The 24,212-nt window shown below is 43.1% G+C and overlaps 2 protein-coding genes across 7 annotated transcripts; one reads left to right on the forward strand and one right to left on the reverse strand.

Moving 5' to 3' along the window:
* Nucleotides 1–1,064: 1,064 nt before the first annotated feature.
* GATAD1 (GATA zinc finger domain containing 1) lies at nt 1,065–5,693 on the reverse strand. Its single transcript, XM_090047074.1, has 5 exons — nt 5,505–5,693; nt 5,302–5,427; nt 4,485–4,544; nt 2,487–2,670; nt 1,065–1,769 (listed from the first exon to the last, which is right to left on the reverse strand). Exons 1-5 carry the CDS (start codon nt 5,688–5,690, stop codon nt 1,579–1,581), a joined length of 747 nt encoding a protein of 248 aa, XP_089903200.1. The 5' UTR covers nt 5,691–5,693; the 3' UTR covers nt 1,065–1,578.
* Nucleotides 5,694–5,765: 72 nt separating this feature from the next.
* LOC149864898 (protein lifeguard 1-like) lies at nt 5,766–23,805 on the forward strand. 6 transcript variants are annotated; one of them, XM_090047069.1, is made up of 11 exons: nt 5,766–5,899; nt 8,431–8,694; nt 14,166–14,509; nt 16,860–16,938; nt 18,652–18,705; nt 18,813–18,903; nt 19,532–19,569; nt 19,651–19,738; nt 20,502–20,591; nt 21,089–21,136; nt 21,973–23,805. In XM_090047069.1, exons 3-11 carry the CDS (start codon nt 14,200–14,202, stop codon nt 22,120–22,122), a joined length of 948 nt encoding a protein of 315 aa, XP_089903195.1. In that variant the 5' UTR covers nt 5,766–5,899; nt 8,431–8,694; nt 14,166–14,199; the 3' UTR covers nt 22,123–23,805. The 6 variants fall into 6 exon arrangements, with proteins under 6 accessions (XP_089903195.1, XP_089903194.1, XP_089903199.1 ...); XM_090047068.1 differs by having other exon boundaries at nt 5,774–5,899; nt 8,417–8,694; XM_090047071.1 differs by having other exon boundaries at nt 5,801–5,899; nt 8,529–8,694.
* The last annotated feature ends 407 nt before the right edge of the window (nt 23,806–24,212 follow it).

A 24,212-nucleotide genomic window follows, 5' to 3' on the forward strand; every position in this document is an offset into this window, starting at 1 on the left:
CATCAGCAAACTCAGATGTGCTTTCCACCCCCTCATCCAAGTTGCCAATGATGTTAAACAGTGTGGGTCTGAGGACCGAGCCCTGGGGTACCCCACTGCTCACATCTCGCCAGGTTAAGTACAACCCATCCACCACTACTCCCTACATTGCCTGGTGCAAGAGAACTTGTTCCCAATGTACTTGAAAAAGGACTTTTTGTTGTCCTTAATCCTGGATGCTAGCCTGAGTTCCATCTCTGCCTTGGCCTTCCTAATAGCCTTCCTATACTCACGGGCCAAGGAGGAGTACTCCTCCTTGGTGATAGTTCCTCCCTTCCAATGGTTGAATGCCCCCCCTTTTAGTCCTAAGGTATGGCTGAATGCCCTTGCTGAGCCAAGGGGGTTTCTGAGCATTCTCACCCCCTTTGCTTCTCTCAGGGACTGTTATCCTTTGGGCCTGGAGGATCACCCCCCTTAAGGTACAACCACCCCTTGTGGGCTCCCAACTCTTCTACCTTCTGGGCCCTCAGTGCCTCCTCCAGTAGTCTCCTAGGCTCATTGAAGTTGGCCCTTCTGAAGTAAAGGGCTTTAGCCTTGGTATAAGCCCTTGACACCCTGTGTTGGATAGTGAAATCCAGCAGGTGATGATTGCTGTTGTCCAGGTGGTCAAGGACCTGTAGTACCCTCACCAGGTCATCCCCCATGGCCAGGACCGGGTCCAGCAAGGCATTACCCCTAGGGGGGCTGTGCACTTCCTGGATAAGGTGAAGGTCCTGTAATAGTCAGGAACCTACGGGAGCGGTCAGACCTGGTTCTCTGCTCCTCCCAGCAAATGTCTGGGTGGTTTAGGTCACCCATGACAATAACATCCCTTGACCTAACTGCCTCCATAAGCTGATGCATGATGCAACCAACCACCAGGGAAGTTCATCTCTAATCCAAGATAACTTCTTTCCTAGATGCCTCTTCATGTGCATGTATATATGTTGGCTGAGGGTAACACTGTTTTTGTACCATGGTCTAGTAATTTCTCACTACTACATATGCAGGAATCTTGATAGGCAGAAATTTGGTAATTTTATCGATCCAGTTTAAACCTTCAAGTTTTATTTGAAATTACTTTCATTTTTTTTAAAGACATTAACATCAATTTTAGTCTTTAAAGTCACTTGAGAATAAAAAATATACCCCACACTTTCCACATCGAAAGTTGTGTAAGTAGTGATGGTCCATGCTTTTATGCATATTGCTAGTCACTTTGGAAAACGTTATTAAATTTACAGTCCCAAGCAACTGTGAGAAGTCACTCATCAGTAGAAAGAAAAATAAAGATCTTGTTTTTTTCTAACCAAGCAATGATGACAGAAGAATTGGGTTTTGAATGGAAGAAGGGAGGGAAACAGAAACATTCAGTTGGAAGAAACTTCTCTTTCTCAAGTTAGATAATTTAAAATAAATAAGCCTCCTTAAGCCACATGGCCAACTGAACGATTTATAAAAAAGGATTTTTAGAGCATCTTGTAAAAGGTCCACAGGTGAAAACTGAGAATTCGGTAAATACTGGTTCTGGCATATCCTTAAAAAAGATAGGAAAGGAAATTATAAGTTGTTGGTAACAGTTTCCTTAATGGAGATTGCAGGAGTAGGTCCAACATGAGTCCAGATATAGCCTTTTTCTGGTCTAGTAGGAACAGTAGGAAATGGAGATGATCGAGATTTGAAATATTCTGAAGGTGCATGACAGATGAATTCTAAATACTCCATTTTTCTTGGAAGGTCTTCTTCTGGTCCTGAAACACAAAAATCAAAGTTTTAAGTCTACCAATAATGTGCAGACTAAACTTAATATCCAACAGCCAGCAATATTAAAGAACACTCATCATTCAAATTGCTAACACAGAGGTTAGTTAGGCAAGTTAAAATACTTAAGACACTTAAAGTATCTAATCACTGTTAGTTAGGCAAGGAATCTCTTAAATTTGTAGAATGAAGGTTTAAGAAGCTAAGAACTAGGGATGCTCAACCCCTGGCCACATCCAGCTCCAAGAGTTGTGTATCTAATCTGTGGGTCTCCCCACGCGTCCAAGCATTTGGCACCAGGGAACAGTTGCTTCTCCCCTGCTGTCAAATTTTCAGACCTGTGGGGAGCCTCACAGACTGGAAAGAATGGTCCTGTACATTAGACTGGATACACAGAGTGGAACAGGGCTTGCTCTCAGTGTGCAGGGCTGGGTGGGTATGGCACAGGGTGCCACAGCCTGATCCCAGCATGCAGGTTCAGCACAGGGCCCAACCTGGGCACACAGAGGCTGGCCAGGGCTGCACCAGGCTGATACAGCCTGAAGAGAAGTCCCATGCCACTCATCTGGCCGAAGGTTGAGCACCACTGAAAACAGCAATGCCAGATGATGCTAAAAACTGTTTAAACACTATGTGTCATCCAGGTCCTATTTATTTTATGATTATTTGCAGCAGGGTAGACAGGTACAAAAAGTCTTGGAGCTTACCAATGATATAGGATGCAGGGTCAAAACAGTCTTTGGGACTGGCTTGGGTAGGAATAAGCCATGTCAGTGCAGCACTCTTTTCACAGTATTGGTCCTGAATAAATCCCCTAATCTGAGCATAGTACATTTTTCCATCCTGCTCATCCATCACTGAAACAACGTCTCCAATTTGATAGTACACTCCCTGGAAGAGATATGGATAATTACTTTTAGAAAAATCTGATTTCAGAAGCAGCTGCATACAGCTGTCCTCAGCCCTATTCAGGGTGCCTTAACTACCAAATTATCTCAACCTTCTCCAAGGGCATCATCAAATCAGCCACACAAATCAAAAGGAAGAGGGAGCTGTGATACAAAGCCCATTTTCACTCAAGCAGTCTACAGCACTGTTTATACACAAATGCCTTGTCTCTAGTGGCCCGAGTTACAGATCCACAGCTGCTTCTACCCTATGCCAGTGAACCTCTAATTCATAGAGCTACTCACTTCTTCAGGACCATAAGGTACCCTGGTACTGTGCTGTAACGTCAATGCACCGCTGTATTACAGCGACTGCAGCATATTATAATAATGCAACATAATGTAAACAACATTGAACTAAAGCTAATTTTCTCCTGGTAAATCTCATCAAAACTGTGGCTGTTTGCAGAAATGTATCTAATGAGATGACCTTTCATCAGGATTCTTAAAGGATGTAATTTTTGGTCAGATGGGGGGATACCTTATCACTACCACAGCAGCAAAAGCCTAGAGATTATGATGCTTACATGAGAGATGCTTACACATAGGAGGCCCAGGTGAAGTCCCCATTCCACTGGATTCAGAGAACACTTAAAACTGAATATTTTACATGACAGGTCAGTAGGCAATGCTCATGGTAGATATTTTACGCCTCCCCCACTTTTTAGAACAATAAATTTTGAAAGGTCTCTGTTTTGCCTGAGTGCAGAATGAAGGCAAATTTCAAATACCAGGTTTTTTTTCTGAAATTAAATACTTGTTCTCCAGCTATCCTGAATGGAGAGCACTGATAGAGACCTATATAACATCTACCAATTTCTGGGAAGGATCTGGGTTTCATCTCCCTCCTACTGGAATAGTATTCAGAAAAACCCTCTGAACACCGCTCTAAGGAGCCGCCTGTGATTCTAGAGTCAAAGGTTAAGGATCACTGACCTAGACCCTCCATGGACTGCAACAAAGAATGACTGCTACCACAACTAGCCAGCAGACACATTTTCAGTAACATAAACAGGGTTTTTGAGGTAACCAGTGACTTATTTACCATTGGTCCTGATTTACCCCCATGAACAAGGCAGCTAAGTGTTTTTTCTTTTTTTTTGGTTTAAATACTCCTATTGTTCAGTTATACCCCAACTATAGGCTCTGCTGTAAACATCCTATTATAGTTTCTGTTAAAAAGAAAACAGGCAATATAAGAATTTATATTTATAGAATTGGTAGAAACACTCATACCAGAGACAGAATGTTTTTTTCTCTTTTAAGTTTGGACTATGTTTTCATGGACCTATCCATTATTTATTGTTCCCTTTGTGTCTGAAAGTCACTTTACCATTCACACTGGTTGCACTAACATTTATGACTACTCAAAGGCTACTTATAGGCAAACTCTACATCAAAGCTGTACATTTCAATTATTTTTGGTGATCACTTTTACTTAGCTTCCAGAGTAACCCTTTTATTCACAAATTAAGAAGTACAATTCTACAACCTTCAGTTAAAAAAAGCTGGGTCTATAATGCAACTCATACAATTTGATGCTTAACCCTCAGAGAAAAAAAACAAGAGAGAACTTCTGCAATTGTCTTCTGAAGTAAACAATTCACGAGTAACCAGGTAACTATAAAAGACAATATTACAGACTGAGGGGAAAGTAAATTCTCCTGGAAAAAAATATCCTTTTACTATTTGTGGTAACTTTTTAAGATTCTGGAACAAGGACAATGGCAAAAATCTTTTTTTGAACATGCACTTTACCTTGTAAAAGAGAGATTCTGCTGTGATTATGGTGGATACAGACTCAGGAGCCTTGATGGGCTAAAAAAACAAACCACAGCATAAAAGGAGGTGGTTAAAAGAATTGCATGAAAACAGACAATGCTTTTTGCTGTACAGAGGAGCATTCCTTTGACCATGATATTTTTATGATATAATCAAAGATTGTGGTGTCACTAATATTTCTGTTCTCTCAGACTGAAGGTTTAACATAAAAAGAGGGGAATGGAGCTCTGGGTAGTTTTGCTAAGAGGTTAGTGGATTGGTGTAGGACAGTGGTGTTTAACCCTTTGGCCCTATGAGCGGTGCTGGACATGGGCTGGATCAGGCCACAGGGTTCCTGCCCTGTGCATCTTGGACTTGGACAGTGCCTATTGGCCCTCAAACATGTCTCTTTTTGGTGCAGTCATTTTGAACCTATGACCTCCCTCCCATCCTTGTTCTCTCTTCAGTTAACCCTAAAATGACATGACCTATACCCAATAGCACCCTGCTTGCTCCATGAGTGTCAAGCCCATGTCAATCGTATATGATAAAACACGCCTGCCTTGCAGGGTGGGCTAGGGTCCTGGGACCTCCCGGCACCACCCCCTCGCCCTGGGATAGGTTCAGCGCCCTCGCCTCCTGGTCTGGCCCCCACACCAGGCTTGGGCCCTGGGGCCTGGTGCTGCCCTGCCCCGCGCGCCGGGATGAGCAGGGCGCTCCACGGGGCCCGAGACCAGGGCCACCGCTCCCCCGGCGGGATGCCAGGGCTCTGGCGCCCCCGTGTGGGAGGCTGTCACTGGGGCCCGGCGCTTACGTTCTTCAGCTTGAAGATGTGCCGGCGGCCCTTGCCCTTGGTGGACACCTTCTTCTCCGCGGCCGGCGCCGACTTGTACTTGGTGTTGCGCAGGCGGGCGGAGCGGCGGTGGATCTCCTGCTTGCTCTGCGGGGACACGGCGCGTTAGGGCCGGGCCGGGCTGGGCTGCCCCACACTTCCGCCCCAGCCCGGCCCGGCCTCACCTGCTTGCCGCCGCCGCCGTTGCTGTGCTGGGTGGCGGCCGAGGTGGTGGCGAAGGCGCCGGGCGCGGCGGGGCCGGGCCGGGCCGTGCAGTTGTTGCACAGGATCTCGCCCTGCCCGCCCTTCTTCCACATGGACGAGGAGGTGCTGCGGCACACGCTACACGTCGGCTTCAGCCCCAGCGGCATCGCGACCGCCGCGCCCGGGCCCCGCGGCCCGCCCGAGCGCCAGGCCCCGCGCCGCTGCCGCTCGCTTCCCGCTGCTGGCCGGGCCCTGCTCTGCCCTCTGCCGGCCGCCGAGTAAGGCCCGCCAGGTCCCAGCGGCAGCTCCCTGCAGCGCGCCCGCCCCACGGGCCGGGCCGTGCTGTGGGGCGGGCGGTGCTGAGCGCCCCGGCCGGGTAGGTGAAGGGGGGCGGGGGTGGGAGGATGTGAGGGACGTATTCGGTAACCGCGTTGGGCCGAGACAAAAGAAGAAATGCAAAGCTACAACTCTTGGTTCAGAGATGACACCTTTTATTAGATCCACTAAGCACTCAAAAACAAAGTTATTTTTTTCTGCAAGCTTTCCGGTGCACATGTGCCCTTCCTCAGGCTCAAGGAAAATTAAAAATGGTAAAGCATCCCCATAGATGCGCCTGTGTGGGGAGGTGCCACACTGGGGAGCAGTGCTGTGCCTCATCGCCTTAACCCATCCCAGGCTGCCCCTGCGCTGCCTGCCAGCCCTGCACCTCCGGGCCAAGATCCAGGCACTGCCCCTGCCACCCCAGCAGGTGGGAGCCCCCTCACCTGATGGGGCCACAGGGGAGCAGCTGGCCACATGCTCAATTCATGGCATGGTGGGAAGGAGCCACACAGTTACTGCACATTTTGTGTGGACTAGCTTGGAGGCTCATGCCTCATTTTATCATGCCATTAATTTTGTGACAGGGTCACAGCATAAGGCCTCACTGAGTGGTTAATTGTGCCTTAAGTGCAGAGATATAATGTTAGGTACTAGTATCTTAAGGATTATCTAAGTGAAGGAAGTTGGAACTGATGATACACTGGCTTCCAAGCAGTCACTGGTTTGGACTTTGATTTTGTTAGTAGCTCTACCATGGGGAATCCTCATCCCCACACAAAAATCATTGGGAAAGTTTTTCCTTTGCTGTTCCTAATATCAACTTTCTTTTGCCAAAAGAGTCAACAGTTTTTCTACCAGAGAAGTCAGCAGTTTCTTTTTTTTTTTAACTACAGAAATCTGTAGCTTGACATAAAAGGCCACCATTAATTCAGCAGTGTAGCAATGCAGCCAGGTGCCCAGAACATAGGGGCAGCAGCAAATTCTAGTTGCTGCTGCACCACCAGTGCAATCATAGCAGCCTTTTTTCACATTACGCCTCCCCCAGGTCAGCTCCCCTGATGATTGCCCCGGCTGTCCTGTTCTATTTTCACTGCTGAATATATAACAGCTAATCCTGCATGGTCTGTGTTGGGTAGCCAACATGGAATTCAATAGGATTTTGCGCACACTTAAGGATTCACTTGTGTTGATCATTTTGAAAGACTGGTGCCTATAAGAAAACATTTCTAAGTCCTTTACATTTTTGGTAATTAAATCAGTGCACTGCACTTTTTTATTCAGAGGATCTTCATCTTCAGCTGGAATAGGGACGTGGGTTATATAGAAAAATACTAGATTAACAAAGAGAGATTTGGTGACTGTGCATGTACAGTGTAGCAAAGCATGGAATATGTGCATGGAGATAATAAATCATGGTAAATACTTCAGTAATATAACAGAAAATTATTAAGGCCTTAGCTTCACACCATGGAAGAAAAACATGAAAATCCACCTGAAAAATTTAATTCTTTCAAGTCTCTGTTTATGAAATGGATACAATACGTACCACATTGTGCTATGATGTTCTTAGATATCGGATAGATGTTAGTCTATCCATTTTTTTAAAACCTCTAATGAAGGAGATTCCACAACCACGGCTGGTAGCAGAGTTTCACCAGTCTGATCAGTAGAAATGTTTCCAAATACCGTATTTTTCGGACCATAAGACGCACTGGACCATAAGACGCACCCGTCCTGGAGCCTCAGTCTCCGCGGCAGCGAGTCCCTCCTTCGGACTCCTGCCCCGTCTGTTCCGGCCAGCCATTTTTATTGCCGGCTCCCGGCCACCGGCACGGGTGCCGGCTTCCGGTCTAAACAAGCGGCGGGTGTCCCGCTCAGGCTCCGCCGCCTCCGTGGGCAAGCTCCGCCCCGTCTCCCCGGGACACACACCTTCGGACCATAAGACGCACCCTCGTTTTCCCCCCACTTTTGGGGGGAAAAAAGTGCGTCTTATGGTCCGAAAAATACGGTAAGTATTCATGGCATGGCAGGATGCATAGTTGTTAGGACCGGAGAACAGATCCTATCATACTATTTTAACATATGCCAAAGGCCTAACAAAGTTCATGTCTCTGAACCAGTTAGTCTCTAAGGTGCCACCTCACCCTACCTTCTGCCTGACTTCAGACTAACATGGCTGATCACATCTACATTGGAAGGCTCTTGTTAAAATCAAATGGACATTTTATATAAAACAGATTTTTTTCCATTTGATGTATTATGTTACCAATTTTGTAATGAATCATTCTTCATGTGTTCCTTTCAGAGTTTGTGGCCAGAGAGTGTGTTTTTATTCTCTTGATTTTGAACTAGCTCAGAAAATTTTTGTTTGTTTTTTGCTCTTATGTAATGAGGTTTGCTGTTAGCACCTCAAAGGCTCTTATGGTTTAAATTACAATTTTTCTCTTCCTTCTCTTGTTCTGACAACACTTTTCTTTTGTTACTTTCTCTTTCGGTAGCCACGTCTTTTGGCTTCCTTTTCACTTTCCCTGATGACGAATCCTCCCTGCATATTTGTTCTTTTAAAATTAAGGTGATATATTTCAGCTCAGAGTGCTCGCCGGAGACCTACCTCTGAAATTACACGCCTCTCCCACTGTCCTGCCTGCTTCTCCCTACCGTTCTTTCCCAACTGTCACCTTCAGAATCTTGCCTGGAGTTTCGCTGCCTGGTGGAGCCACCATCTTCCTGTCACCGTAGAAAAGAGTGGGGAAGGGCGACCATTTCTGTCCCAAGTAGGCAATTAATATTGCCTGTCAAGACTGATTCTGTGAACATCACAACGTGAAATAGTGCTTCTAAGAGATCAAGGTACTCTAGGGGGGTGTTTAATGCTCATGTATTTTTGGTAATTTCTTACCATCATTGTCATAATTTTCTCTGCATCTTCTCCATTCACTTCTAGCTTCTCCATCTTGTAGTGTCCCCCAACTACTGCCACAAAGCCATTTTCCTTTGTGGTCACACAGTTAGCATCTCTCTAGCTGTCTTGAAGACATATGAAAGCTTAACCAGATTTGTGTCTTGTTTCTGGTAAAAATTCATTTGTAATTACTCCTTGTGATTTTTAGTAAGAAGTATAGCTCCCATAATATTCTTATTTTAATTTTACAGTTTAAATTAATTTTGATTAATGCTACTGAACTTTAATTTGTTATGTTAAAGCGGAAAGCAGCTTTATTATACAGGTGGAAAAATTTTAGCTGGCAGCTCAAAGTACAACTCCAGAGGGACAGCTCATGTATTTGTACTGTACGTTAATGTAGTGAAACATTAACTACCTTTTCCACAAGGGAACAGTGGACTGTTAATCATGCACTGGTGTGACATTGTGACATATCAAGTGAATTTTGTACAGGTGAAAGTATCAGATTATTTCTGCTCTGGGGGCATGAAATACTGTTTATTTAAAGAGATTTACAGGGCGTAGAAACTGCTACAGTTCAGTATGTCTCATTCCTAATCTGGCAGGCCGGTTTTGCTCTCGTGCATATTGAGTCACTGTGTTTCTTGTTTAGACTGTCAAGAGTGGGTGGAAGTACATTGACAAAATAGTGTAAAAGGTGATGTTGGTTTTTGTGATGTAGACTTTGTGTCAAGAACCAAACAGGGAAAATCATCTATAAATTCAGAGGTACTTATTATGGTTGTTTTATGACCTACCAAATGGGAGACCCAGGTACTACTGTTAAGCTTGTTCTGTTACTTCTCGGCCTGGAAGATGTTGGCAAACTGTTGTGGTTAGGCTATGTGGTTGAAAATATGGATCTTCACTCCAGATATGTACAACATGATTCCTAAGACCAACATTTAAAAAAAAATAGTGCCTAACTTCCTATTTTAAGCACCTAAAGAAATGGTCTGATTTCTGAAATACTGAGCACCTAGGAGAACACAAGTTCTTTTTACTTATGTGCCCAGTTTTTTTTTAATCATGTTTGAAAATTTTGATCCTTTGCTGTATTATCCCAGCCAATTTCCTGGTATCACAGCATGGTAGAACTTAAACTTAGGCTCAGTTAAAAGTTAGGAGGGAAGACTTGGAGAAAGACAGACAACCATCTGGTTTCTACCTGGACCAGACAGGAATTGAGGGTTTTGGAGTGACAATTCCAAAAGAATAGCATGAAACTTCTTCAGAATTTGAGCTTCTACTGGGTTTGAATGAGGTAAAAGAGTGCTGAGTTAGAAGCAGTTGAAGTAGTAAGAATCCTAATTCCTAAAATGTGACATAGATCAAAGTCTTGACTTCATCAGTATATGCAGTGTGTATTTCAAAACACCTGTACTATGAACCACTGTACAATATATTGATTTTAAAAGTGTGTGGGGGGTTGTATTACTAGGTGATTTTATATTGCATCAATAACAGTACATGAAAGTTGTGTTTATTTGTATTAGAATACTGAGTTATTTTCTGCATTGTATTCTGCATAAGAACATTTTAGTTGAATCATCATGACAGTGCAAATCATTGAAGTACATCCCTGGCTCAATAGGTATGGCAAATTTGTATTTTCTTTCAGATAGATGCTCATTTATATCACTAGTAGTGCATATATAATTATTGCAGTTGGGGGTTGGATGTTTGGAAAAGATGACAATCCTAACGATAGAGGTTCTTTTTGAAGGACAGTTCATTGCTTGCTTCTCTTTCCTGGTTTGATCCAGAGACAGGACCTTGTGTGCTTATATGCTTCTGTTTTCAGTAAGGTGGTCTGTTAATGCTCAGCTGACCCACTTGCAAATCCCATTGATCACTTATTTCCCATTTTTGCTCACAAAAGAAGCATATGGGGATATGGTTAAGAGCCACAAAGGGACCTTGATGCTTAAGTGTCAGTTTAGGTGCCTAACCCCCAAATGTTGACTCTTAAAACTCCTACTGAGCTGACACCAACCCTGGAACGCCTGAGGTTGTGGGCGCCAAGGTTTCCAGTGGTAAAGTTCCTTGGTGCTGAACGTTCCATTCCTGGGCATGCTCAGAAGCACCTCAGTCTGGCTAGTGCTGAGTGGTTTGGCGCCTGTCTTGCACCTGTGCATCAACAATATCCACAGACTAGGTTCTCTTTTGCCCATCTCAGCTTCGGGTTCTGATCTTGGTGGTATTCTCAGAAGATACCTGCCAAATACAACTCTGCACAGAACAAAGGAGGCTGTGCTGCTGACCGTCCTCCCTACTTTATCCAGTAGTTTGGCAATTAGAGCAGTCCCCCAGGACTGCCTTGCTCTCCACTGTATGAGCTGAAGCTGGAGTAATTACCTTTTTAAAAATAAGGATTCAGTAGAGCAGTGATCAGAACCCAGGTCTTCTCTCCCGGGGCAGGCTGCAAGCTTTAAGATATAGAATCATGCTCACAGTTGCATCCTTTCTCTGTCCTTATTAATATTCTTAATGCTGACCAAAGCGGAGCAGCTTTTACAGGAGGAACTGAGGATGTATACCTCCAACATCTTCAACCTTTTTAGACCTAGGGCACCCTGACTTGCGGGCAGAGGGAGCCCCTCCTTTTCCTGACATGTGAGATGTGTCCTTTCTCCCCACCCTCCCTCCCCATTTTGCCTTGATGCATGAAGCTCGGGTTGCCCTTTATGCACTGGGAAGCATAAGAGCAGAGGCAGCACATTATGTGTCCTGTCCATGGTGGTGGCACTGCTGGTCTGAGCTCTCAGACAGGACAGCAGCAGCAGCAGCTTCATAGCAACCCCTCCTAGCAGGCCTGGCTGGAACAAGAGACATCCCTCCTGCCACTGCTGCTTCCCAGTCTAGCCTCACATGGCATTTCCCGGAAACAGGGCTGTGGGAAGGCTGTTCCACCCGGCAGCACCCTTAAAAGGATCTAATGGCACCCCAGGGTGTTGTGGACCTCTACTGAGAATCATTGCCCTATTCCTACAGGATACTCCCAAGTGAGGTGGGAAATATAAGTTCAAATTTCCTGGACGGGGAGAAGGAGTTAGCCCCCCGTCTCCCACGCACTGTGTACATGTTCTAGCCACAATGTCTAGAAGAGGGAAGCACCACTGCCTTCTTCAGATACTGTCTCAGGGACAGGACCAACTTACCAGTACTTCCCCAGAGTTTCCCAATGCCTGAAGAAGGATGTTTGTGCCCGAAAGCTTACAAAGAACCTTTTCCCAACTATTTAGTTGGTCTAATAAAAGATACCACATCTACCCAAATAACCTTTCCAGTACTTCCTTGGTCTTTCAAAGACAGGCTTAGTGCCCTAACTCCAAGAAGGCCTTGTACAAGCTTCGGAAAATTTGGATTTAAATCCATCAGCTTCTTTCTGACACTTATCTACTAACAGAGCCAGCCCATGCAGGTGTGGCTAGTTAAAGGCAAGAGCAGCTGCCTCTCAACCAGTCATCAGCTAATGAGTCAGTGTGCAGAAGTCCTGCATTAGAAGCCAGTTATTTATTAGTCTATATGTTAAATAGACTTTTTAGAAAGCGTGGTTTTGCTCTCCCTCTGATTGCAGGATACGCTCTGAAAACAGAAACATAATTCATTAGGTTGGTTATTTTATTTTGTATGTATTTTTCTGTTCCCGCGCCTTCTTTTAAATATAGCCTTAGTAATACTATAAAACTATCAAATTTAATCAAATGTATGTCTTAAACTTATCTTTTGCACTTTGATCATTATGGATAAATTAATTAGAATAAAATGTTATTTATTTGTTAACACTTATTTTTTTATTGTCAATATTGAAGAGGATGCCTGAATTGCTACATGTATTTCTTGTTATTCAAATTAAAACAAAAAAAGCTAACATTATATTGGAAATCAATTTCAGGTTTTGTTAAAATCATTATTCTAAAATACTTTAAAATTGCCAGATTTTTTCCAAAGATAAAAAAATTATAGAAATCCACATTCCCAAGAAAGAAAAAAACCAAATCCGAATGTTTTTGTTTTCATTGCCAGGCGTATAGATCTATTATAATACTGTATCCCTTATCCCTTGTATTTGCCAACTGTTCAACTTTTACTGAAAATGAAAGTTAATCTTCCCAAGCTTTATCTCTTGGGCCTGTAGAATGTGTTGCCTCAGAAAGCTTTAAGCCAAATGCTTTTTCAAAGGGCTCAAGACTTCTGCGAATTACAGAATGTCATTAGCTTTGCTGGTACTATAATAAAAGTAAGTAAGCACCCTGCTTTAGGGCACAAAACACTGCTGGTGCTGTTCTAATAGGAAAGCGAGGGATTGGAAAGGATTCCTTTCCTGCGTTTGCCATACAGCACTGTATCATTGGTAAACCAAGGAGACTTAGTGGTGGTTGCTGTTGTGCAGTGCTTTTTTTGCCCTTAAAGAGGGAGGACATTTTCTCCTGAGGCATTTAAAAGTGTTGGTTACTGTTGGAGGCTGGGCACTAGGGTACTTGAATCTGAATCAGTGTAGTGATTTTTCTGACTATTTCATTGCATAACTGGGTTGAAAAGAAGTATTTTTGTAAAGAAGGTCAAGTAGTATAGCTTTCCTGACTAGGACCAGGTTTTGGTATCCCTGTGTATTTGGCAGGTATACACGGTAGATGGTACCAAGATCAAATAGTTTTGGTCTTGATACAAGGACCTGGCACCCTGGAATTAAGCAATTTAAGGTTTAATATCTCTCTGATGGCTTATTTTTATATGACTTTGTGGACTCTTCAGAGCATCTGCTCACTGTGGCAACTCCTTAGAGCACAGTCTTATACAAAATGGGGAGAAATGGAAGAGTCAGGGTTTTACAGCCACAAACAAACCTACACAAGCTAGTAATTTTTTCTGTGGGTGGCTTTTATATTGTTATGGCTCACAAAGGGGAGAAAGTCTTCTTTATCTAGCTCTCCTTGAACACTTCCTGCTACGTAAATAATTTCTTAACTCTGATAAAGAAGTCAGGTGTGACAAAAATTGATCAACAGTTTGGCATAAGGCAGTATCTTACGTCTGACAGGAGCTCAGTTTTGCTTGTTCTCTCATACAAATAAAATCTCTACTCTGGGGGAGAAATAACAGTAAGTTAATCACAGGCCTTAATTTGACAATGTTAATAGCTGTCTAATTGTTACTATGGCTAGGAATTTGTATTTTTCTGTTAATAGAAAAGATGCATAATTCCTTTATTTAAGAGTCTGAAGTGTTTTTATATACCTGTTAAGTTAAAGGAAGACTGGTATGTGTGTGTATTTTGCGGGGAGGGAGAGGCAGGAAGGAGAGGGGATGTCACTTATTCAGGTGTAAAGTATCCTGCCTGTAGATATAATGTTACTAATTCATTTTGTTTCAGTTACTCTGACAGAAAAGAAAATTGTTATCTGAAGATGGAGAGAAACGAATCAGCAAATTATCCTGGAGCTGGAGCTGGAGGAGAGAGTCCATTCAATAAGAACCAGTATCAGGGAAGGGGGGTTCCACCGGCCCAATATTGGGTCCAGACTCATCCACCGGCAAGCCCTTCACCTTACGTTTTGAATGTGGAGAATCCTGATCTGCTGCCTCCTGCCTACCAGCATCAAGCAGCTGGAGAAGGAATGCCAAATGATTGTCTGGCTGCAGTCCATGACAAGCCCCCTGCATATCAGAGTCCTATGGAAGAGTCCAGCCAATTCTCTGACAAGGCTATCCGACAAGGTAGAAAGAGGGTGAATTCCTGACCTAGGCTGCATTCTGAAAAGCAGCTATGCTAAGGGGGCACAGGAGGGAACTCATCCAAAGGCACTCTTGGATGTTACTGTCCTTGCTGGGGAAATTAAACATAGGGAGCTCTAAACACTAGCCCATGATCTTACTAATGTATCTTATGTGCACCTAGTACCATATTGGAATCTCACAAGTCTCCCGTAAACAGTGTAGCATACTTGCTGGTGCAAGATAACATAAATTAAAAGTTGACCAGGGTTCCCTCATTTATTTTTATAATGAATTACTTTTTATGCTTTGTAGGTTTCTCTATTGGAAACCATTATGTGTGTCGAAAGTACTGCAGAGCATCTATCAAATTAAACTATACTCTTTGAGGATTTTTGGTGGGTGTTCAGGTTCTATAGCACAACTGGAAAGATGGCCACTTGCTTGCCAGAGTATATGATGTCTTAAAATCTTGATTTTAGAGGCTTTCACCACTTCAATCCCAGCGCTATCTATATGCTGAAAATCTCAGCAAACTCCAAACCATGTCCCTATATTCTGTCTATATAATATTGAGGTTCAGCTTTAAGGGTTGAGGACAGCTCAAACCATGGGCTGCCTATGCCTATCTTGTAGTCAATTACCACAGTTGTCCACATTGTAATTTTTGAGCATGCCATTAAGGTGTGTCCCAAATACCCTTGGGGAGCCCTTCTAGGAACAGATTTGTAGGTTACTTGTCTCTATTTCCTGAACAGGAGGGAGAGAAAGGTGTGGAAGTGTCAGAAGTTAGGTAGGAAAGTGCTGCTGGCAGACTTCATGGGCCAAACACACCACAGACAGAAGTGGACTAGGAAGTGAGTGGCTATAGGGTCAACTTCCAGTTCAGAAATTTAGCAAAGTTTCCAGGAGTGGGCTGGATTACCCTTGGGCCCAGCTAAGGGGCTCACGGTATAGATGATTGGCAGGTATGGGCTTGAGGTAAAGTTAACATTATCAGTGTTAATTGATTGTAAGAGCTATTTTGGCAACGCCAACATGGAATTTTTAGCACCACTAAACGTAATATTCAACAAATGATGCTGCAAAATATATCTCCATAATCCCATTATGGATTGTGCTCCCAGATGCTTCTTAACTTTGCAGCCCTCTAGAACACCCATGGCTCTCTGGGACTGTACAAGCATCTTCTCAGGGGTATGTTCAAAGTGATCTGTGGTGCAGTTCCCCACTTGCCATTTACACAGCTTGATATGGATATAAAAACTTGTTTTGTCCCTAAAGGACTTTATATTTTTTAGCTAGATTTCCTGGCAGAAGGTGGAATTCTGATAGCTATTTCATGGTTGTTCACATTTAATATTTGTGTTTGGTTGCATTTACACACTGCATGGACTGATTTAGGTTCTAGCCCTCCATGACTCAGATGTTCCATGAACTTAGTACCCAGATTCACCTTTGGAGCCAGGTCTTATTTCTTTTAAGGCCTTGCCTACATTAGGCTGTTTCTGCTACCAAAAGTTCTGCTGACAGAGACAAGCCACTACAAGAGACCAGCCAGAGCACATTCACAGCTCAGTGGAACCAGACAGATCCATGTAGCTCTGCTTTACAGCTGTGCTGGCCAATTGTGGAAGGCATAAGGGCACTGGGAGCCAGCATGTTTGGCAGGTGTGCCCTGTGTTCCCTACCTGATTTCCTCTTCTGCCTTCTGCTTCCTGCCCTGTCTGCTGCTGTGCTGTCTGTCCCCTCCCTGATCTGCTGCATGCCACGCAGAGGCTGTCCCTGCCACTTGTGGTACCCATGCCTAAGGTTGGCTCCAGTATGAGAAGGCATTGCTGTTAAAGGGCTATCTATGGCAGTTGGTAGTGGACATGGTATGCTTACCTGCAGCTTCTGTAGGCTTTTTACCATTGCCCAGCAGCTTTCTGTGTGGAGCTGGTGTTGCTCTGCCAGCTGAAAGAAGGGGCTGTAATTTCACAGTGGTGCTTTGGGTATGGATACAGTCATATCTACATAGTCTTCAGCAACTGTATGCTGGCAAAAGTGCATCTGGCACTAGAACACCTAATGCCTTTTTGAAAAATGCAAAAAACTTTACTTCAGAAAAATCAGACAACTACTTGTGGCTTGAAGTATACATTCTTCTTGCAGGCTAGTAAGTGCCATATCTACTTCATTCATATTTCTCTCTCTGTAGCAATCCGTTAGTAAGCTGTGTATATGTGTGTGTGTTTTAATGCTATAGATATAATCTAAATTGTTTCATTCACGCAAGTTTAAAGTGGAATGATGTTGAGCACAAATTTACTGAATCCATCTACTTTGAAATAATATCTGCATTATTTTCTAGCTTTCGTCAGGAAAGTGTATCTCATCTTGACTGTTCAGCTGGCTGTAACTGTTGGCATAATCTGCATTTTTATTTACTGGTAAGTGTTTTGCAGTGCTTTTTTGTGGGGTTTTTTTGTCCTTGTTAATGTATCAAGAGCCAAAACTGTGATTCAGTTCAAAGCAATCACAGATCTGTTAGAATTGGCTTGTAAATTCTGCCAAGAGCCCTCCTCCTTGTCCGGTTAGTCTCCCTTTGCAGACTAAGTTTCACCAATTTGATTCTTTTCCCTGCAGTGATCTGTCTTCTGCCCTTCTTAGCTGCTTCTTACAGGTTCCTTACCCAGCTTTTGCCAAGCAACATTTTTCATTCCTTCCCTTCCTGCCTCTAGTCTCAGTCTTTCCAGACTTCTCTTCCAAGTCCACTCTCATTTACCCTCCATGTGGTTCTTTTGTTATATATGCATTCAAATGATGCAGTCTTCCCCACTGAGCACCTTGGATGCTGGTGGTAGTGTGGGAAGCATCATTAGAACCCAGGTGAGAGTCCTAGTTCCACTGTCCAGCACTAACCAGCCAGGAACAGCCATGACTGGGAAAGTCTGACTCTCCAGGCTGGAGAGAGTGCATGAATTCCTGTCCTATGTAGGAAATGTGACAGGATGGAGAATGCTCAGTGAGCATGGAGCTTTACTTAAGCCACTGGTTCCTAGCCTTTTCAGTCAGGGCACCCTCTACCACTTTTTTAAATTGTGGCAGCAGTGCCAGTTGTGAACTACTGTTGTGCTCAACTTGCCTTAGTGCTTCTGTACCAGGTACTGCTGGCAGGTACAACTGTCTCATGTGCCTGCTGCATGTGTGCATGTTCCTCTTGTGGGGTGCCGGGAAGGGCTGGAGCATAGATGAGTACTCCTGTCTGCTTCTGGCTTGTCAGAGAGCCCTAGTACAGGAGGAGCACATGTGTGCTGCAGCCCTGAATTCTAGGGATTTCTCCCTGGCTGTGGCAGCAGCAGGGATGGTGCCTGTGGGGCATGTTGTGGCACCCCAACTAAGAAGTGTTGACCTAAGCACTAGCATGTCTTTATTGAATATGCCCAAATGGCTTATTTTTTCAGTCTGACACTGTGCAAATTTGGCCAGGTTATTCCGTGAGGATGTCAGAAAGCCAAATCCTTGAAGTTAAGGCCACCTCATGCCAAATCTCAAATTCCTGTCCTAAAGCATGAGGATGCCTGAGCCTCTCAAACAAAAGGTAGCTGGAAGTCTCTAAAGTGGGCAAAATGTTCTGGCTGAAGTAAAAAGTCCTGAGGTCAACAGCTGCCACATATTTGCACAACTTGAACACTAATTTAGCAAAAAGGGGTTTTTTTGCTTGTTTTTTTAATAAAGCAACTGATGTCTGACAGTGTCAGGAGTTTACCAGCCTGGTTGGTGGTACTGCCAACCCTACTTGTCATGGCTGCTTCAAGTTGTGTGTTTCTGGTTCATGCCTACAGCTCTGGAGGAGTGAAGAGGGCAGAGGGAATTAATTTCTTACTTCAAGTGGGAGGAATTCCTGCTTGTGGTGTGGAAGGCCTCTGGTTTAAAGCTGAGGTTGAAGCAGGCTTCTCAACTACTTTTAGGTATGATGAAAAATTAAGTTTCTCTTTTGCATCACATCTCATTTTCAGGTTTCTTTTCAGTTTGGTATAAATGCCCCCAAATCCAAATTATGAAACAAAGCCAGGGAGGACAGCTTTATTAGCGACAGGCTTAGAAAATCTATTCACCCAGAACTTTGTCTCAAACTCTGTTTCCTTTTTGTCTTGGATTAGGAGGAGACTTAAACTATGGATATGGATGAATCCCTGGTTTACATACGCTCTGTTGTGAGTACATGGCATTTGGCTAGTAAGAGAGATGTTCCATTATGAATGTTATATAATTTTAAATGTTATATTTAAACTGTTTAACACAAGTTCTTTCTACCTCTTAGTCCAGCGATCCTTATTTTGGCAATTGTCCTTGCCTGCTGTGATAATGCCCGCAGAAAATTTCCATTGAACTTAATTTTATTGGCAATATTTGTAAGTACCTTACTAGAATTAATGAAGGTCTCTTATTGTCTATGCTCCATTTCCACTGATGTGTGTTATTTCTATTCCAGTAGCTGATTAGGGGCCCCTTACGCTAGGTATGATAGCCTCCTTAGTCAGGCCCTGTCTTGAAGGGATTCTGTGCTAAATAGATGAGCCAAAATATTGGAGAGAGGTGGTGTTGTACACCCTTGTGTTAATCTGTAAGTGGGGCCATGTGCAAGCATTGTAAAAGCACAATTAATTTTGCTGTACTTTCTTAGAAATTGCTTTGTGTCCACACAAACTGTAGACCGAGGGAGAGAGACAGATGCAGACAGAACAGTGACACTTCAAATGCAGTTCTACCTTTCTGAATTTCACTGCCCTGAGAGGCCGTCTGAATTGGATGTGCCTGTCTCATCTGCAGACACCAAAAGACCCTGTTTTAATTGGACATGCATGTAATCTGATGCCATTGGGACCATTTTGCTTTGCAGTTCTACATAAACTTTCAATAAGGTTGTGAACTTCCTCATCCTCTGGTGGGAGGAGCACATTCTCATCCCAGTGTAGGTAATGGTAATGACTGCCAAACATTTTTCCTCCTTGCAACTTATTATTTCTGCTTCATTTATAGACAGTCCTTGAAGGTCTAATGCTTGGATCAATTTCAGCGTAAGTCTTTGGCCAGTATTTGAATTGTTGGTACTACCTTAATTGTAGTTCACTGATTTTTGGTTTATGCTTGTGTTTTAGCCTATTCGATGCGGATGCAGTGATGTGGGCCATTGGTGCCACAACGTTTGTGACTTTAGGACTATCTGTATTTGCTCTGCAGACAAAAGTAAGTTTTCATTAATACCCTGTCAGCAAGTTACAGTAAGTTAATAAACACCCTGTCACTGAATTACATGGGCCTGGTTTTTAAAGCATGCCCTCATGGCTTAATTGGAAGCTTTGTGGCAACTAATAAATGCTGGCTCCTCATGGCAATTACTCCATTGTGATTGCTGTTAAAACACATAAAATTATTTCAATTAATTAAGATTTCATATCAAATGGCAAAGCACCTTCAGTAACTTAGCCTTCATGTATATATGACTGATTGAAGTTGATATGTTAAGTGTGGCAATGCTTGCCCCTACTCAGTCCATTGTAGTGGCAGTCTTGGGAGACTGGTGATTCATAATCACCAGGTATCCTGTCCTGATTTTTTTCCTTTATTTTAAAAATCACACCAAGGTTCAGGCATAAGCAAGGTGATGAGAACCTCAGTGGCATTGGGACTTAAATGGCTATGAATATGCCCATTGGTAGAAATGTAGCTGCCTATAGCCATGAGGGAGGGGTTTTGAGATTCCTGGTGGTTTTCTAAAGTGGCAGTTAGGTTCTCAAGTCTCATTGTGATTCCAGCCCTAAATACTTAAACAAAGGACTCTTTCAGCATTACTCTTCAGTAAGGAATTCCTATCTAGGAGTAAAAATCTGTCCTCTCAGCTCTGGGAATTTGGACAAGTAGCAGCTCTGCTCACCCATGTGACATGCTGTGCAGGAACTGAGACAGTCAGATCTAACCAACTGAGTTTGAATCTCTATTTTATCTTCAGTGGGACTTTACCATAGCATCTGGAATCCTCCTAGCTGTAGTCCTGGTGCTGATGGCCTTTGGTATTCTTTGTGCCATCTTACGGTCATTTGTGAGTATACTTCACACAGTCTCTTATGAAAGGTTACAGTACCTATGATTTCTTTTAAAGTTACCTTGCCTTACTTTTAAATATTCTCTGTATTTTAGTTCCAGCTTGCCTTAAGACAAGCTACCATATGGCTCCCTGCATCTACTGGTTTTCTCTAAGTGGCTTTGCATTTCTCTGAAAAAAGCCTTCAGTATCTTATCCCTTATCTCACTTCTGTCAGGCTTTGCTACAGAATGCCTCTCTTCCCTCTCCCATGCTATATCAAAATGCAGAGCCAAACTCCTGGGTGAAACTTTACTGATTTCATTCAAATTTAACAGGGATAAAATTGGATCATTCTGTCTGTGCAACAGACGGAAGTAGATCTTTTAAGTTTCTTGAATATAACAGAACTCATGGTAGCATGATAATGAAGAGTCAGTTTTACATAACAGATCTGTTTGGATCTAGATATAATTGAACTCACTTAAAGACCCTATTTCTTTCCCCCACTGCAGTGGCTGCAGATAGTCTATGCCTCAATAGGAACACTGGTCTTCAGTATAGTAAGTATTTCTTTCTTTGTTCCTCTTTTTACCCCCTACAATTAATCTACAGAGACTTTACTGCTCGGAGGTTGCCTCACACAGCAACTTGTGTAACAATTTCAGAGGTTCTAACCTGATTAAATATGGCTCTGGTCCTGTCTGTACAACAGGCAGTGGCATAACAAGCAGAGCTGGTGCCTGGGGCAAACCCTGTGAGATTAGGGAGTGAGTTTTGAGAGCTTGATTTCTGCACTGCTATAGTGTGCATGCTGGGGTAAGATTAGGTGGGCTGGTGGTGGAAGTGCATATGGCCTACACAGCACAGAAAGAACCACCATGGAATTTTAAATGGCTCTCTTTGCTCAGTTATATTGCAGGCAAAGCTACCTCAAACTCTTTTGTTAACACAAGTGATGCTCCCTCCTCCTATATAGGGTTCTATCGTTTGAACTTTGACATTCAGCTCCTCAGAGCTCTGTTCATGTCTATCAACTCTCTTAATCATTATGCAGTTATTTTCAAGAACAGGCACTGCCTGTGTATATACTGGTATCTGTGAAGAGGATCTCTGTTTAAAAAGCTCCCAGTAGGCAACCCAAACACTTGAGTTGGTGTTTAAAAAAATCTGGTCATGTTAAGCAAACTTGTAAAAATTGAAGGAATTTACACTTGCTACAGTGGCTAAAATTTAGCTATTGAACAATCTGACCAGTTACATCCATTCTTGTTTATGGAAAAATCACTGGGACCATAACAAGCACTTATCTGCCAGAGAGAAAATAGTTGATATGGGCCAGGAGAGTTCACATTTTGTATCTGTAAAACTGATGGGTTTTCTTGGGTTTATCTTTCAGTATCTCGTGGTGGATACACAGCTCATGCTTGGAGGAAAGCACCGGTATTGTTTGAATCCTGAAGAGTATGTCTTTGCAGCACTGAACCTCTATCTCGATATCTTAAATATTTTCATGTTTATACTCCAGTTAATTGGGCTTTCACGCTGAAAAGCTACTGCACTTGAACTGAGACATGACAGGACAGAAACCATGTGAGGCAAAGTCTAGGTGCAAAGCTAAAAAAAACACCTTACAAAAAATGTTCTTGGTTTCAGACTATTGCCACATAAAGAATAGTTCAGTAAAGTACAACTCTTACACCTGAAATCACACACAATTTCAAGTGGCCCTCCAGCAGCCAGATTTAAGCCCACCAACAACTCAATTTAAACATGAATTTCAAAAGTGAAATCCTCATGGAAGGACCAGACAAGGTTTGTAGCTGTGAGGAAATAAGGACAAAACTAGCTCACACTCAGTATTTGGGTGTATTTATTTAAACAAGGGTTCAAATAGTGCCTAAAAATTGTGATAAGATGAATCTGAAATAAACTACCTACACTGTCTTGTTCATATATGGATACTGTGACCTAGTTAAGTAATTCTTTACATAATTCTATATCTATTTACATTTGACATAAAGTGTGTTGTATCTTGAAGTCAATTTTTACTGTCGTAAGTGTCTAATCCATGTAGAGGAATAAATCTAACTGTAATTGGTGTTTCTTGTATACTTCTTTGCACTAGAAAAGGTGATCTGGTGATGTTTTTCCCAGGTAAAACCATAATACAGCTACCAATGTTTTTTTATGCTTTGCAGTGAGAATAAGGGGGAGAGATGGAGTCCAGATAATGAAACAACTGGAGTTTTTCCTATTCTATAGACAACAAGGTAAAGGACACTAGCTGGTAGCAGTGGGTCTAGAATAAGGCTTTTCCCCCTTGTCAATATCTTTGAGGTAGGAGACCAAGAAGCTCCAGTTAAATACAGCAAAAGCTTTGTTATCCAGCACCTATGGCGAATAGGTGGTGCCAAATAACCGAATATGCTGGTAAGCTGAGAGTCTTTGCCTTTTCGGGCTACTGCCCCATCCACTGCATCTGATGCGCCGCCCCTCCTGCCACATCAGTGTGCCAGAGGACAGGGAGGGGGGCCCCGGGCACACTGGAGAAAGGCTGCTAGGCCCCGGGCTGTGGGGGCTTGGTGAAACTGGAAGTGCCATGGTGGGCACTTCCGGCTTCACTTTTGCCATGTCGACTGGCATGCATGCCAGTTAGTAGAGCATGCCAGTTTGTAAGGTGCTGATAATGCGACTTTTACTGTATAGTACTAAGTCTGGGCCATGCTGGATTCAGCATGCTTAAGTTTAAAGCCCTGTTTATGACAATTTCTCTTGTAAATGTTGACATTTAGAAGATACTGTTAGCTTATGAAAGAAAGAATAATATCTTTAGAGCCTCAAAACCGTAATATCTTAGCTTTCATAACTGTAATATCAAGTGTTACTCTAAGTATGTAAAAATACTATAACAATCTCAGACTCTTGGGAGGAATATTTACATTAAAAAATTGTAAATTACTTATACATGTAATAATGTAGTACATGCTAATAAGACAATACAGGCATCCTATGTACATTACTAGCATATGTTTTTAAAACTAATGGAATTTGAGTACTCCAAGCATAAGAATTAGCAAGATCTGGCTGGTTCCAGTGTTTTCCTTCTGCAAACCAGACAGCGTCTTCTTTGTACTTAATAATGTTTGGACTGCGTACTTCAGTATCACAGTTTTATAAAACCAAGGGACTGTGTAATCTGGCTTCTAGGGCTAAGTACAAACAGTCAAAAAGCACAAGGCCGAATCTATTCAATCGTCACAGGTTAATCCAAGTTGTACAGATTGAACCGATAAGCAAGCGAACAGACGATTCACTTTTGATTTCAGTAATGCAGCCATATGCCTGCAGTGACCCAGACTAAAAACTGGGGGGTGCTAGAGCACACCTCCCTTCCTGGCTGGACCAGACAGCTTGGGCCAAGACAAGCCCATCCACCCTGTGAGGCATGTGGGGGGATGGGAGAGGAGAGGGGGCTTGTGGGGAAGGTGCAAAGCATCCTGGGATGCTAGGGGGCTGTGACTTAACTTGAATCTGAAGTGGGGGAATCCGGGACAGAAGTTCAATAAACTGATTTAACCTAAATCATTGGTTATGTCTGATACTACATCCATCCAGGTTTATCTTAAACTGGTTTTG

This window comes from Crocodylus siamensis, chromosome 5 (assembly GCF_052110815.1).
Source record: "Crocodylus siamensis isolate JL-2025a chromosome 5, ASM5211081v1, whole genome shotgun sequence".
NCBI classification, from domain to species: Eukaryota; Metazoa; Chordata; order Crocodylia; family Crocodylidae; genus Crocodylus; species Crocodylus siamensis.